Raw genomic sequence first — 16,843 nt, forward strand, 5'->3', positions numbered from 1 at the left:
AGTGGGGGACACGAAAGTACCAGATTCAAGAAAAATATACATGTTGATAAAGTTTTTACACTCAAGCTTTGGAATTTCACCTAGAACGCGATCCACACTCAAAAGAAAGAAAAATTGAGTTTCCTAGACTTCTATAGGATACCATGTATTCCTACAAGAACCCTTGTACAACCAAGCAATCGGCATAAACAATATAGTGGCAACATCACATACCAACAATACTCACATGATTGTTTATTCATTAGGAACCATCAAGTATATTTTGTTTGTACATGTGTGTGTGTATACACACACATATACAAACATATATACATGTATATGCATATATCTATGTAAAAACATACATACATGTATATATATGTATGTGTGTGTGTGTATATATAGAAGAGGATGAGGATAAATCAACCATTCAGTTGGAGTCGAGTGGGTCTAGATCCTATGTGGAAGGAAAGAATAGGGACATGAGATTATAGTTCCCCTTTTAATCTATGAAAACTACAATCATAGGTGAGGTTTACAATAGTTATCTCAAAAGTTTCACAATGTCACATCATTAGTTAAGGGGGGTGATAGCTAAAAGGGTGGAGTTTAACTAAAGTAACCATAAAGTAAACCAGGAGAAAGATGATGGACAAGAAATAACTATAGGATGTCATCACATTGCATTATAAACTATTTGAAATTTCCTACTACCTTTTTTGTTGCACCACCTTTGAATGCGCTTCATTTTCTCCTTGACAACTTCCTCAAAGAAATAACCCTCTATAGGAGTCAGTATAGGAACAACCACAACATTAATCTACAAGAACATGGCACTCCAATAGGAAACTCCAAGGTGGCAGCATGAACAATCTCAACCACGAAACAACATCCATTTTGGGAATCAGTTTGATCTTGTTTGCGTGAGCTCTATTCTTAGAACATTTTTGTTATTACACCCATTGTTAAAAAGTATACATTCACTGGTTGATAACCCAAAATCCCTCCTACAAGAGTTTCCATGAATAGAACTATAGTTTCCTAGGCTAGGTTTATATAGTTTATAAAGTTGGTATATAATTGTTGAGTCAAATTCATATGATTTTTGGGTCAAGTTCAGATGGGTTCTTGAATGAAAACACAATTTGTTGTGTGGAATTATAGTTTGTTGGTTGAATTTATAAAATTCGCTTATTAGAATTATATTATGTTGAGTTGCAACCATAACTTGTTGTTACATATCTTCTTGAGTGAAGTGTTACATGTCTTGTTGGGTAAACTTTGACAATCTATCAAGTGAATTTATATAGTTTATAGGGTGATTTTTTTACAGTCTGTTAGGTGAATTCATATAGTTTATTGAGTCAAAATTATAGTCTAAAAGGTATGTTGGTGAAAATTTTAGTCCATTGGTTGAGTTTCAAAGACAAGCCCATAGATAAGAAAACCCCTCTTTTAGTAAACATACCCTATGTGCTCTTCTACAGGATGGGAACATGGTTTAATAGGAGAGAACCCATAGACCCTGCCAAAATCTATCAAAACCATGGAGTTGTGAAGATCATTCAGAGGAGTTAATGGCTAGGATACTTTTAGAAGTTGAGAGGATATGACAATGATGTTGCCCTTGAGTTTTCCTTAAACTTTCAAAACTACAAGGAACAAGAGTATGTGATAACAATAAGAAGATTGGAAACTTTGCAACAATGAAGAATCAATTAGTAGAATAACAATCATCCCTCAAGGCTTCCCATGGCACAAAAAGAAAGGCAGGAGGACGCTCTTGCCAAAAATAACTTTTTCTTGGGAAATGAAGAATTTGAGGAGGATAAGAATGGAATCAAAAAGAAATCTTAACAGCCCCTTGGAATGAGGTTGCACACCACTTGTTGAAGTAAATTTGTCGTGAAGGAAAGCTTGGTGTCGACATTCATTTTTGATATTCAAAAAGATAGTTTATTAATCTTGCTCTTGTTACCGAGATAGGTTTATTTTTTGTCATTTACATTAATTTTATTATACACAAATAAACATTAAAAAGCATAAAAGATATAATCAGTTTTTCATAAGCTCTTTAAAGCAGAGCCCAAAAATCAATTTAAGTGGTTGACTGGACCCACATTCCAGTCAGGGTTATCACTAATTGAGACATCTGTAATATTTTCTTTAAGTGCTGCATTTGGATGATTTCCCCATCCCCTGTTGTTAAGATTGTTCAAGCAGATCCACTCATACACAACAATTTGTATATTTGTTTATATTTATTTGTAAGTATTTAGAATGATTATATTAGATTAGCGTTTTTTAATTGGTTTTTATGTATATATTTTAAAGTTAGAATAATATAGGCAACTGAGCCTTTATTCCAGAGAGTATATAACGACACCAAACGGAAAGGGGTCTAATTGGGAACCTGATTAGGCCAATACTCACTGTTGCAGGAGGAATTCTTCTGCCTGTCAACACTCGAATAGATATTTCTAACAAGGTATTGTACGTGTTAAACGAAGATCATATGCCAAAGATATGAGCTCAGGAAGTTGATGTACCAATTTACCCCAATGAGGCCCATAGACTTTTGATGCTTCATCTTCTAAGGTTAGGTTTTGGGATGTTTAGGGTTTTCCATTGTTTCTCAATAATAAATAAGCCTTCGAACCTCATTGTAACACAATTCAGAAGACATGTAACTGCCACATCTCTTCTCAGAGATAAACTACCATTGCCTAAGCTAATTTATTTTCATTATATACGTAAACAATTTCCAATACTTTGTTATTAACGAATTGAAATTTTGTTTTTGCTGCATCTCTGTGTTTATGTTCATATTTGTAATTTATTTTGTTCCTTTATAAATCTAGATCATACTAAAAAATAATGAGAAAGACAATCCATATATATATTTTAACTAAAAAAATAAAATAACTCTTAAACTACATCTCAAATTAGCTAATTACCACCATACCATTCAAACTATATACAATAACACATAAACTATATATCAAAATCTTATGAATCAACGTGGATTCAAAACATCCCAATATAAAGTACTCGCTCTTTACTTAAATTTTAAGCGAAAATAACCTTTATCAACCAACATGTCATGGGTAAGATAAGATTTGAAGATGCATAAAACACTAAATAACAAACTCACACACTAACATTTTGTCATGAACTTGTTACCATGGGTTTTATATTAATTGCCACATAATCCCTTATTTTATGATATAATTACTAATAAATCACGTGCACAGAAGTTTTATATTCAAAAGTCATTTTAAATTATGAAATTTGTACTTGTTTCCATGGGTTTTATATTAATTGCCACATAATCCCTTATTTTATGATATAATTACTAATAAATCATGTGCACAGAAGTTTTATATTCAAAGGTAATTTTAAATTATGAAATTTGTACAATACATTTATTAAATTTTAGGCTCATTGTCCAATGACTGTGGTGGTTTTGGTCCCATAAGTCCTGAGGTCCATTTTAGAGCAGAGTATGGAAGTGAGGTCCATTTTAGAGCAGAGTATGACTCTTCCATGATTCCTACGAATAACCAGAAGAGTGTATATATGTATGAAAAAATATTGTAGTGGAGGATAATATGGTTGTGTTTTAAGCGTATTAAAAAAACATAACATCGCGAGACTAGTTTTACATGTAACACTTCTGGTGTTAAACGATCCATATACGGCCGAGATCGAGTTCTTCTTGATAATAAATCCCAAACTTTCTCTGATGGCCTCTGCACGTTGGAGTGATTTCTCTGTCATTGCTGGGAGCAAGAACAACACATTTGTCTAAAACATCACATTATAGAGGGTCATGTGAATATGAATGCTTTTTTCACTCTTCAGATGATGATGGCTTCACAAATAAAAAGCCCTTGGCTGTGTTTTCACAGCAAGATTCAGAATTGCCTTGTGCATACAAGGCCCTGCAAATCAAAAAAAGAGTGGAAAAAGCTCCGATTCATGATAGTTGAAAGAACAAAGAATCGGGCAAAATATTACCCTGTTCCGTATATGGTTCCGGTGGCACGCGAGGTCATGAAAGCAAGAGCTGTCCTCCTTGAAGGAGTCTCGAAGCTTATGACAATTATGCCTGTAAAGACCTGCAGGTACACATTTCTTGTACATTCAATTCCTTCTTTAAATTGGATAGATACAACAAGCATTTGAATCTGATGCCTGTAAAGGTGTGCAGCTACGCATTTCTTGTACGTGCAATTTTTTATTAAATTCTATGTTTACTATGTTTACCATTTTGTACAGTTTCTGTAATAGAAAAATGTTTCAACTATTTGGCATTGTCCTCAATCAAAGTATACATCTGTAACTTCTAGTTTTATAAGAATTTCTTGGGGCATTATCGTGGGTGTAACTTCTTTGAAAGTTTGAATTTGTACTTGTGTGATACAAGTATTTTTTTGTCAAATTATCCCTTTTTTTGTATTAAGAAGCCATTGTTTAAGAGCGTTGTATTATCAAAGTCATGAATCCTTCTAACATGGATTCCTTGTCAATCCAGAAGAATACTCTGGACTACTCCGGTTGGTGTGTTAGCATCTGCCCTCCCTCTAATTCCAAAATGGTGTTGGTTATGTTGTCAGGCCTTGTAAGCCTTCATTCCAGAATAATACTCCCCTTCTTCTTTTTAGCCTGCCGACTTTGAAATCATATTATCATTTTCAAATTTAATTTTTGTATGCTTTATTTATTTTAAAGTTTATGTTCTGTATTCTTTCTTTATTTAATTCAATCGAAGATTAAGCTCAGCACAAGCAGGAACTTTTTCCCTAATGGAAATTTATGACAATGAAGTATGTTTCACAAGGTCACAGTATCTATCCTTTGGCTAAACCGTTGTGAATGGTATCTCATCCACCAAAGTTGCCCACTATTTGCACTTGGCCCCAACTGCAAGAAGCAATTTTCCCTTGCACTTTATTTACACAGGCATGCTGGTCCATTAGGGGCTAACATGTCTTTAGAGGGATCTGAACCATAGTTTTAAAAACAGGAATTGGTGACCAACCCGGTCCACCTATCAAACATAACTGATCAGATCTCAATGAACTGGTTTTGAAAAAATTACACGAAATAATTATTTTTTAATGAAAAAAAATATTTTTAAGATTTAAAACCACCATTCCAAACCATTAAAGACAAAAGATGCAAAGTTTGCTCGTCTATATACCATGTAAGGGAAATATCAAAATGGCACCAAGTGCAATACATTTCAGCAACAAAATACATAATCAATGAGGCTCTATATGGCCTCTAGAGTCCAAAAACAATGCTACAAGCTATGGGTCTCTGACCTACTAGTACTACAAGTGTACATATCAATAATCAAACTCGTCATCACTACTAGACATGGAATCATCAACAGGAGCTACATAAACATCATCTAGCTTGGAGTCTGAGGACTCCTTAACTCCTTTGCAATCTCAGTAATAGTATCAACAACAACGAAAGTAGACCTAATGGAAGCATGAGTTGGTCGCGCTGCACGACTAGTGCCTTCCATTGGTTGTTTGCTTTTGCTTGATTCAACTACCAGTTCTGGTTCCATTGGCACTACCAAATCTGCATTGGGATCAACCCCCCCTAACCAGTGTTGCACGATCAGGGTTGCGGGGGAGCGACTCCCCCCCTTCAAACCCGCTCCTGGAGCGCGTTCCCAAAATTCGCTCCCACAGGGAGCGAATTTTGGGAGCGACCCCGGGAGTGAACTTTTTGCTTCCTAATCTTTTTTGCAAAAACATTCCAAATGCAATTTTTTTTCAAAGAAACAATAATTTTTGAGTGGGGCAGCCTAATGATCAAGCCTATGGCCCTAGTATTGATATGCGATTCATGGTAATGTTAAATTCTTAAAGTAAAAGGATGAAAATGAAGATTAAGGAGAATGTTGTCACTTTTACTTAAAATTTTTAACATTACCATGAAATGACTCAAGATGTTTGAGAGTGGTTTCGACCTCATTGAATTTCATATGGAGAAAGTAGACTTTTAGATCTCATTCAAAATCCAACAGACTTATCAGTTTTTTAGGATTTTAGGATTGGGGGGATTGCAATGTTTCCATTGGATTTTGTCATGTATTAGGGTATGAAACTCGTATTTAATCAAGAGCACCAATCCGTCTATGTACCTTGATGTTAGTGACATTGGTTGTCGAACTCCTCTATCATGACTATACTAAAAATGTTCCCATCACTGAAACAAAATCTTGACTTGACATGTTATGTTTTTTCTATCTTATGTTAATGCTTAGAGTGTGATACTAATGACAAAGATCCCTATACAAATCCAGAGGTAATGACAAAGATACCTTTGGATATTAATGCTTAGAGGGTGATATTAATGACAAAGATCTTGATTTCCCAACAAGACTAAAAAATTAGACGTTTCTCGTGGCGGCAAGAGGCCCAAGCATTAGCAATAGATAATAGATTTACTTGTCTTTTCTAGTTTCTAGTAGTTTTTATAACTGTTGAATCTTTCATATTTATTATGATATTTTTTGTAAACAATACATGACAATTTAAGTTTGAAGTTTGAAGTTGGCAATTATAATTCATTCGTAGTGAATTATCAATATGATGCTTCATGAAAGTTGTTTCATTTCATTTCATTTAATAACATTTCATTTCATCTTAGAATTTTTATATAATTTTGGTGATCAATGATGATAAATGTTATGTATTGAATTTTGAAAGCTTAAAACTTTAAGATTGATGAATCATGAGACTCGATATGTTGTATGTTAGTAACTTGTGGATGTGGTTGATGAAGATTATAACTTCTATATTATTGATGTTATATGCATCAAAATATATAAAAATATATATTATATAAAAATTCGCTCCTGATTCCTTCTCGAACCAGGGTCTTTTGAAAATGTCGCTCCTCGCTCCTGCTTCCAAGTAAGCTTGTACACAATCCTCCCCCCTGAAGGATCCAAGGCTAGAACCGTGCCCCATACGGATCCTTGGGTGATCATCCGATGGAATTGCGGATTTGAAAATCATGGATTTGTGGAGGTTCGAGCACGGATCCACGGGGATCGTGCGCATATCTAGAGGGAGACGGGCAGTTCCATGGGTGCTCGATTTCTAATTTTTTTTTTCTTTGACTTAAGTTGGGTTGAGGCTTCTTGGACACTTGGAAGGGGCTCCCTTGACGCTCCTTAGATGCTTCCTAGATGCTTCCTCATGGTAATGTTTAATTTAAAGCAAAAGTGACTTTCTCTTTTATCTTTCATTTTCATCCTTTTACTTAAATTTTTAACATTACCATGAAATGACTCAGGATGTTTGAGAGTGGTTCTAGCCTCATCGGACCTCATATGGAGAAAACAAAATTTCATATCCTATTTAAAATTCAACACACTTAACAATTTTCAAGAATTCAGGTTCAATAGGATTGTGACATTTCATTAGATTATATCATGTATGAGGGTATGTAATTGACATTTAATCAAAAGCACCGAGCCCTATATGTACCCTAGTGTTGGTAGTATTAGCTGTTGAACTCTTTTGTCATGGCCTTAGCAAAAATTACCTTTCAATGAAGTCAAAATCATTGATCAAACATGTTAAGGTTTTTCTGCCATATTTTAAGGGTTGGATCAGGTAGTTTGATCAAAATTGGGCAATGTTGACTAATATCCCTAGACAATTGAGGTAGAGGCAAAGGATAGACAAGAGGAGAGGAATCTAGATTCTAGATGATTGATGCTCGAATAATTAATCATTGATGTACAATAGTGCCATCTTATCTTGATTTATGTACAAATATGCATGTTTTCATATCTTTTACAACTAATTTGGTATTTTGGGTGTTTTTTTAATATAAATGCAAATATATATATATATATATATATATATATCTAGTAGACGCTTACCTTCCTAGATTTTTGGAAAATGACGCTTCCGTTGCTTCACTCCCAAAAAATGTCCGTGCTTTGTGCAACATTGCCCCTAACTCCATGGCATCAATATCAAAATCAACATCAAACTCAGCTGGTTGAGTCTCCTTCACCCATTCTGATGTTGGCTCAATATCACCCAACACAATGTGATCTAAATCGGGTCTTCTGTTCATCAACTAGTTGTGCCTTAGTTGAAGGTTTTACCGCACAAAGATGATACCATTTAACCATTTTTGTTCCAAACGATTTTTCTTCTTCATGTGTATACGCTAAAAAATAGACCTATTGCGCTCACAACTAGAAGCACCACATTGCAAACTTTTGCAATTGAGGACATTGGCTGCCAAATGACTCCACCCATTGCGCTGCAAATACGAAGACATCAGTTAGTTCATTGTACAACAATTTAGATTCTGAGTTTGGCTAAAAAGACAAGTGTTTACAGTTTAAATTGTAAACAATTGAACTTTAAAAATATGGCAAATAGGAATTGCTTACTTTGTTGATCCACTTATCTTGCCATCTTTGCCATGATTTTGCTAAAGGTGCTTGAGGCCTTACGGAAAACACAGATTTGTTTATGTATTTCCTGGCTGGATTGCTTCAGGACCATGCGCTTAAAGCAATCATACAACTATCTTTGACCTCCCCAATGTGATCTTCTCCTAGCTGAGCTTTATAATGATACTTTGGGTTCAGGAAATACTCGCCTACATGTATGAGACGATGGAGTTGATTGTTCCATCTGTTATTAATGATCTCCCAAATAGGCCCATATTTACCTACTCTATCGTTGTAAGCTGCCCATATCTATTTTGCCTGATCCATAGCCTCATAGATGTAGCGCATGGCCAATTTTTCTCCATCCACTAGCTGTAACACCTTAACAAGGGGCTTGCCAATTTTCACAAACTCTGCAAACTTTTTCCAAAAAGAGTTGTCAAAAACTTTCTTTTTGGTGTCTTTGCCATATTGTCTACAAGCCCACCAAGATGAACTCCATTCATCGGAAGAAAACATTTTTTGCAAGTTTCGTTGTTGAGAATTGAGAGATTGCAATGTGTTGTCGCACAGAATGTCTGGGCACTGTGACAACGCCTTAGATCGGGGGCTGTCACCTTGATCCCCAATCTCTCCGTTTAAGTTGTCTCCCTACAGCAAGCTAAGGGGGGTAGACCCTATGGAAAAGTGGAATGAAGAAGAACTAGTTGGGAACCAACCAGTTTGAGAGACACAGTGAAGCGATCAAGTACTTGATTTAGATTTAGCAAGAATTATAGGATTTAATTAGATTTTAAACGATTGATACCAGTGCCTTATGGAGTCAACGATCTTTCTAGGGAAATTAAGACCAAGTAATCAATTAGCAACTGCTGCTTAGATGAATGACTATTTTATATGAAATGCAGATCCTAAAACTAATGTGAGATGCAAGAATCTTGGTTAATTTTACTTAAATGCCTATTTAAATGTGAACCCTTCAATCCTTTCAGTGTTGAGCCTGATTTTGTAGTAATTAGCAGAGAGAAGATTGGGAGAAACACATTAAAGTGTGATTAATGATACCTCCCTTGAAATTCTAACATACCCGGTGGCTCCGACGTTGCAGAAAACTGTGGCTTTGACGACTGCAAGGCCACCGCTTTAAGTACTATTAAAACAGGCTTCTCAAGAAAAGACGGACGAAGATCTATCTGTCTATCGAGCAAGCTTATGCTTGGAAGTAAATTTTATCTATGCAAAGTTAACTTATATGCAAATGCACCGGAAGATGAAATGAAGTTAGACTCGAGAATGGGAAAACACTTATGCCGCAAAAGCCCTCAATTACCCAAATGAAATGCTCGCCTTTTTTTAGATGAAGACTTAGAAAATAAACTCTTGAAGATACTATAGTTAAAACACCAGCTTATTTCAAATCTTCTTGATACAATTTAGCTCAAAGAGAACAAAAACAACTTTGCAATTCGATATCAATGTCAACAGATGCTCAAAAAAATACTCAGTTTATGAAACAAAGGATATGCATTTTATCACAATTCCATGACAGAGTACTTAATTTTCAGAAATTAGTTTTTAGGACAGCAGTAAGAAAAACTTTATGACAGCAGCAATATGACAATGAAAATAGTAAGCTATCAATGATATCTTTATGCCAAAAATTTACCGAAATTTTTCCAAACTTGCCCACATGAATTATCAAAATTTTTTAGCCTATTGTGATGTGATTTCTGGAATTATATAAGATCTGATATACTTATTACAGCCAACAAATAAAACATGAAATACGCCTAATGATGAATGTCCAACTCAAGAAATTAATTCCTTAATGTATTAAACAACTTAGGAACTGATTTTAGGTTAACCCACATGAAATTTCTCCACTGTCATATTTCAGACTTCAGAAACAGAATTATTCAGAGATAACAGTGACCCAAAATGTAGATCTAGGCCAAATTCTTGATACACATCAAACATAAATGACTTATTAATATATCCAGCAATTTTTTAGTTAATTTCAAACCATTTAGATGTGTTTTTCACCACTATTAGAAAGGTATATGACTGCTGTAGTAAACAGTGGGGAAAAAGATGGTTTAGAGATCAAACCCTCAGGCCTTAGGCCTTGAAGGTCACTTGCACAAGTTGCCAAAAAAATTTCAATATCTGAAACAGAAATTTTTACCAAATTTTCTGCAAAAACCCACTAATGATTAGTTTCAGAAAATCAAATATTCAAATCAGAAATGGAGCAAGGGAATCTAGGGCCAATGAGAGCTAGCACTTGGGCTAGGAGAAGGCAGATCTGGGCTTAGGAGCCCCAAAACTTGAAATCCTTGCTCTGAAAAAATTATTTTGCTTCAGATCTTCAGATTTATTGCAAAATCTTTAATGGCTGGCCTTGCAAGAATATTTGGGACAAGATATTGCCCTCTAGGACCTAGATCTATCTCAAAACTCACAGATCTGCTTGAAAAATCTCAGATCTGAAGATTTACTTGGTTGATTTCTCATATCTATTCCTGCAAACAATCTTTGAGCCCAGATGTTGCCCTCCAAGGTCTAGATCTAGCTCAGATCTGAAGATTTTCTTGGCTGATTTCTCAGATCTATTCCTGCATAAAATCTTTGAGCCTAGATCTTGCCCTCCAAGGTCTAGATCTAGCTTAGATCTGAAGATTTTCTTGGCTGATTTCTTAGATTTATTCCCACACAAGTGAAAAGAGAAAAACCCAATACTCAATATGTACAAAAATAGAGAAAATCCAAAAAATCCAAGTGTTAAAATTCAAAATTATGTTACAAAATTTCAGATTTACACAAGTAAATAACAGAGCTACACAAATAATTTACAGATCTATACAAATAGTTTACATATCTATCAGATCTGAGGAGTATGAGTCCAACTCTGCTCCTAGATCTGATAATCTAAGGCTCTTGATAGACATTCCACAAAATATTTAAAAGATTTTGAAATTTTAGAGAGGTACTAGCCCCAAAACACCCTGAAAAAAAAAGATTATCGTTAGGTAAATCTTGAGGCTTATATGAAGTAGGCTTTTCAGAAAATATGTGTTGAGAATTTGGCTCGTCCAAACGAAGACCATCCCCAAACGCTCAATGAGAACCTGAGAGATCTTTTGCAAACACTAGATCAACTATCAAATCAAGTAGAGAAATGGAACAACAATAAAATTACGAAGAAATAGAGATACTCGCTACTTCAATCAAATTAAAAATGTTACCCTAGATCCAACAAACTGAATAAGATACCTGTATTCAGATTATATTAAGAGAGCTATTGATTGATAGTTTTCACATAATATTAAGCAGGAATTAAAACAATGTTACCATAAATTGAAATTCATGAAGAGGAACACTACAACACGTTGTGTTAGGGTCCCACCCTAACCCCCTTATTTATGTCATGGGATCACGTCATAGTCAAGAGTCAATAAAGCCCATATTAATATTTGTAAGTGGTTAACCCGCAATTAATGACGGGACCACAGTTAGTTGCAAATGGGCGGTAGTATTAGATAGATGGTAAATGGGTGGTAGTATTAGATAGATGGTATTAATAAAACCCACGATATTGGCCCGTGGTATTGCATGTATGAGTCATATATAAAGGATAGAGACTCCCTGCGAGGAGCATCGTGTCTTGTTTTGTAATCGAGCTCTGCTCTATTGGAGGTTGCCCCCTCGAAGAGGCCTGTGAACATTTCTCTCTGAATAATAAAATCATTGCTATTCTGTGTTCTGGGTATATTTTCTTCGCATATTCTGTGTTCTCGGTATCTTTTCTTCGCTTGGGTATTGCTTTGCAGGTTAAGAGCATAACAAGTGGTATCAGAGCTATAATATCTTTGGATCAGATCTACAACAAGTGGTATCAGAGCTACAACAAGTGGTATCAGAGCACTTTCCAGGGCTCGGTGGGATCTCCAAATTTTAGCAAATTTTTTTTTGGCTAGAGACGTGTTCCGGCGTCTTTAAACCACGGGATCTGTCGTTAAGCGCATAAATCTGCGGATTTGGGGAGGCATGCACGCAGGAAATACAAGAGGTGGTCACGTTTGTTGGACTCCCTTGTAACCCCTGTGGGTACCCCTTCGAGTAGTAGCGCATTAGACAGAACCGCGCACGGACTGTCTTCCACGTACCCTCTGGGTATATAGGAAGCCCCCTAGCTCCCTTGAAACCTCGCCATAGATAAACCTTCGGCCGTCTTGTGGCTACAGTACACCGAGAACAGCACTCGGAGAGATTACTCGCCCGTACGATAGGGTAGTCAGGTTGTACGGCTAAGGGTACGGTCGATCCTCCTTAGTTAGAGCCCTGAAACATTGGGCCGAGTACTACTGTCAGACCCTTATGTATATTGCGATCTGTAGCACCTGACACTCCCCAAGACCATAGTTCCCTTTCTATCGGGGGATCACACATCATCTATTCCAGATCAGCAGCAGCAGTTGTTCCACCATTCAGATCTCTCAGATCCACCGGATCGGATATTCCAGATCAGCAGCAGCAGTTGTTCCACCATTCAGATCTCTCAGATCCACCAGATCGGATATTCCAGATCAGCAGCAGCAGTTGTTCCACCATTCAGATCTCTCAGATCCACTAGATCGGAGTAGTTGTGAAGGGTTCCTGTACTTGGATATAATTTTCGCAGGACTTTTGGCGGCATTGACATTTTGAGGATTTGGCGACTGCAGTATTGATCAGGAAGGAGTAAAACTCCGTTAGGAGTTTTCCAAAAAAAAAAAAAAAAAAAAAAAAACAGTGTCTGAGATCTTCCGGGGCGCTTATTGGTGACCTAGCCCATCAGTATCAAGACGACGATCTGAGCAAGGTGGTACCATTCAATTTCTTAGTAAAAATTTTTAGGCGGTCCCAATTTTTCATCAGGTTGGTGTATGGTAGAAACTCGCGCTCAAGCGATGGCCAATGAAAGGATCGACAAAATTGAAAACTATGTGAACTCCCTCCAAACTGCGGTGAACAAGATCGAACTTGACCTTCAAGGAATGAGTAACCACATAGAACTTGAGCTTAAAGGAATAAGTAACCAGTTACAGGAGGCATTCCCAAAGGGCAAGAAGCCAGCCCATGAGGAGGCGTATAATGGCCATGAATACCATGAGGGTGAGTCTAGCCACTCTCCTCACGTTTGGCACTCCCATCCACCACCCAGTCAACGACCTCCCAAGTTGGATATGCAGAAATTTGACGGTTCTCACACGTCCGCATGGCTAGCACAAATGGAGCAGTATTTCCAATTGAATCATATCACAGATGAGGGGACTAAGCTTATGGTTGGCACCATGTACTTGGACAATGAACGATGGCAATGGAAGGAATGGCATCAGCGTTGCAATGGACATTTTCAGAATTGGGCCCAATTTGCCAAAACTCTTCGCAGTCGCTTTGAACAGGAAGACTCTTTTTTGGGGCGTCTCACTAAGCTCCGACAGACGGGTACAGTGGAGGAATATATTACTGCTTTTGAAGCCTTAGCCTTCCACACTAAGGGTCTCACAGATGAGTTCTACATGGAATGCTTTATCAGCGGTCTTAAAGAAGCCATCAAAGCTCAGGTTCTACTCCACCACCCTCCCACATGGACAGAGGCTTGCCAGGTAGCCCGTAAGGTGGAACGTGCATTAACAGCCCAATCCAGCCGCCCCAACTTCCCCGCTAAAGGTCGTCCCTCACAGGCTCCCAATATGACTCAGACACTTAAGATTCAAAAGGTGTCACCTGCGGAAATGGCAGAAAGAAGGAAGCAAGGACTATGTTACTACTATGATGAAAAATATTCCCCGGGTCATAAATGCAAAGAGCACAAGTTTTTTCAAATAGATGCCACTGACTACAGCTCCACAGAGGAAGATCCACCACTTGAGGAACCGGAGGCGATCGAAGAAGATAACCAACAAGAGATTGTATCTGATGAACCAATTATTTCGCTGAATGCATTGGCAGGAATTTCTTCCCCTCAAACTCTCAAAATCAGGGGTTTTCTTAAACATCGCCCAGTAGTAGTCTTGATTGATAGTGGAAGTACCCATAATTTCATCCACCAAAAGATCGCTGAAGCAGCACATTGTTTCGTCCGGGCAGTTTCTAACTTCCAAGTCCAGATTGCAGATGGGGGCACAATGAAATGTGAAGGTCGCTGTGAAAATGTCAAAATTCAAATGGGGGATTATCAATTGAAAACCCACATGTTTGCAATACACATGGGGGGTTGCGACATTGTCCTCGGCGCGGAATGGCTCCGCACCCTTGGGCCAATCACAATGGATTTCCAGGAGTTATATATGAGTTTTAAGCAGAACAACTCCACACATACCCTCCGTGGACTACAGGCGGGAGCCCCCTCTATCATCAGCTCGCATAGGTTGGAAAAATTGTTAAAAAAGGGCCATCATGGAGTGGTAGCTCAATTTAATGCCATCCAGGTAGTCGACACCATGCCCCCGCCAATTCATCCTGAGATGCAACAGATTTTAAATAAACATCGGACTGTCTTTGACAAGCCTCATGAGCTTCCACCCTCGCGAGGGGAACATGATCATAGCATCACATTGGTTCCAGGGGCCCAACCCCCAAATGTGCGGCCATACAGATATCCGTTCACCCAAAAGAATGAAATAGAAAAAATCATCAAGGAATTGTTGGAAGCAGGTGTCATTCGTCCCAGCATTAGTCCTTATTCATCTCCAGTGGTCATGGTCCTCAAGAAAGATGGGGAGTGGCGGATGTGTCCAGACTTCAGGGCCCTCAATAAGTTAACAGTCAAAGATAAATTTCCCATCCCAGTGGTTGACGATTTGCTGGACGAACTCAATGGGGCTCAATTCTTCACTAAGTTGGATCTTCACTCAGGCTACCACCAAATTCGCATGAAGGAAGTCGACATTCCCAAGACAGCTTTCAGAACTCATGAAGGTCATTATGAGTTCCTGGTCATGCCATTTGGTCTCTGTAATGCCCCCTCTACGTTTCAGAGCCTTATGAATCACCTCCTCAAACCATATCTCAGAAAATTCGTCCTTGTCTTCTTCGATGACATCCTCATCTATAGTGGCACTTGGGCGACACATCTTCAGCATGTAGATCTACTCTTGCAACTGCTCCGCACGCATAAATTATTTGTCAAGATGTCTAAGTGTTCGTTTGGCATGGAAGAAGTTGAGTATTTGGGCCACATTGTGGGGCGTGAAGGTGTCAAGGTGGACCCAAAAAAGATCCAGGCAATGCAAGAATGGCCTCAACCTAAGACCTTGAAAAGCTTGAGAGGATTTTTGGGTCTCACAGGCTATTATCGTAAATTTGTCCGCAACTATGGCCGCATAGCGAAGCCCTTAACGCAACTCCTAAAGAAAAATTCCTTCTTCTGGAACGAAGAAGCACAACAGGCATTTACCGCTCTCAAAACCGCCATGTGTTCCACTCCTGTCTTAGCACTACCGGACTTCACCAAATCATTTGTCATTGAATCTGATGCTTCGGGAACAGGTATTGGAGCAGTCTTAATGCAGGAAGGGCGACCATTGGCCTTCACCAGCCAACAACTAAGTGGGAGGAATCTGGGCCAATCTACCTACGAGAAGGAAATGATGGCCATCTTACATGCAGTCGAGACCTGGCGACCTTACTTGTTGGGGCGACGTTTCCAAATCCGCACAGATCATCACAGTCTTAAATATTTTTTGGAGCAACGCCTATCTTCCCCACAACAAAATAAATGGTTAGCCAAAATGCTGGGATATGATTATGAGATCATTTACAAGAAAGGGAAAGACAACAGGGTAGCAGATGCATTGTCGCGCCAATTTGAGGAGGAAAGTACTCTGCTCGCAATTTCACTCCCCATTCCAGACTGGATTGAAGAGGCTCGCACGGAATGGTTTTCACATCCCGGGCTCTCAACTCATTTCTCAATTGCAGGTAGATCCTAATTCTAGCAAGGGCTACTCGTGGCAAAATGATATTCTTCGCTACAAGGACAGAGTCGTAATATCACCAACATCCACCCTCAAAAGTCGCATTTTAGCAGAATTGCACTCATCTCCCATTGCAGGACATTCGGGCTTTCAGAAGACATATGCTCGCACCAGAAGATCATTTTTTGGGCCGGCATGAAACAGGACATCCTTACTTTCGTAGTAGAATGTGACGTCTGTCAACGCCACAAAGGGGAAACCGTCAACACACCAGGCACATTACAACCATTGCCCATTCCGGCGTCAATTTGGACGGAGGTCTCCATGGATTTCATTACAGGTCTTCCAAAGTCTGGGAACAAGTCAGTCATCATGGTGGTTGTGGACCGACTGTCGAAGTATGCTCATTTCTGCGCCCTACCCCAACCATTCACACCCACTTTGGTTGCTCAAA

The 16,843-nt window shown here is 38.2% G+C and overlaps 1 protein-coding gene across 3 annotated transcripts in view; it reads left to right on the forward strand.

The window, feature by feature from the left end:
• Positions 1–3,440: 3,440 nt before the first annotated feature.
• The window catches only part of LOC149185423 (APO protein 4, mitochondrial-like), a 97,197-nt gene continuing 83,794 nt past the window's right edge, over positions 3,441–16,843 (forward strand). For 2 of the 3 annotated variants that reach the window (XM_089417940.1, XM_089417941.1), the window contains exons 1-2: positions 3,441–4,106; positions 4,517–4,603. In XM_089417940.1, the coding sequence (XP_089274066.1) occupies positions 3,820–4,106; positions 4,517–4,603 (374 nt within the window). In that variant the 5' untranslated portion in view covers positions 3,441–3,819. The remainder of the gene's footprint in view (positions 4,107–4,516; positions 4,604–16,843) is intronic. The other variant, XM_089417942.1, reaches the window with a different exon arrangement.

Source organism: Pinus tabuliformis, chromosome 3_2 (assembly GCF_031772625.1).
Source record: "Pinus tabuliformis cultivar Carrire ecotype Pingquan chromosome 3_2, CPIR1, whole genome shotgun sequence".
Lineage (NCBI taxonomy): Eukaryota > Viridiplantae > Streptophyta > Pinopsida > Pinales > Pinaceae > Pinus > Pinus tabuliformis.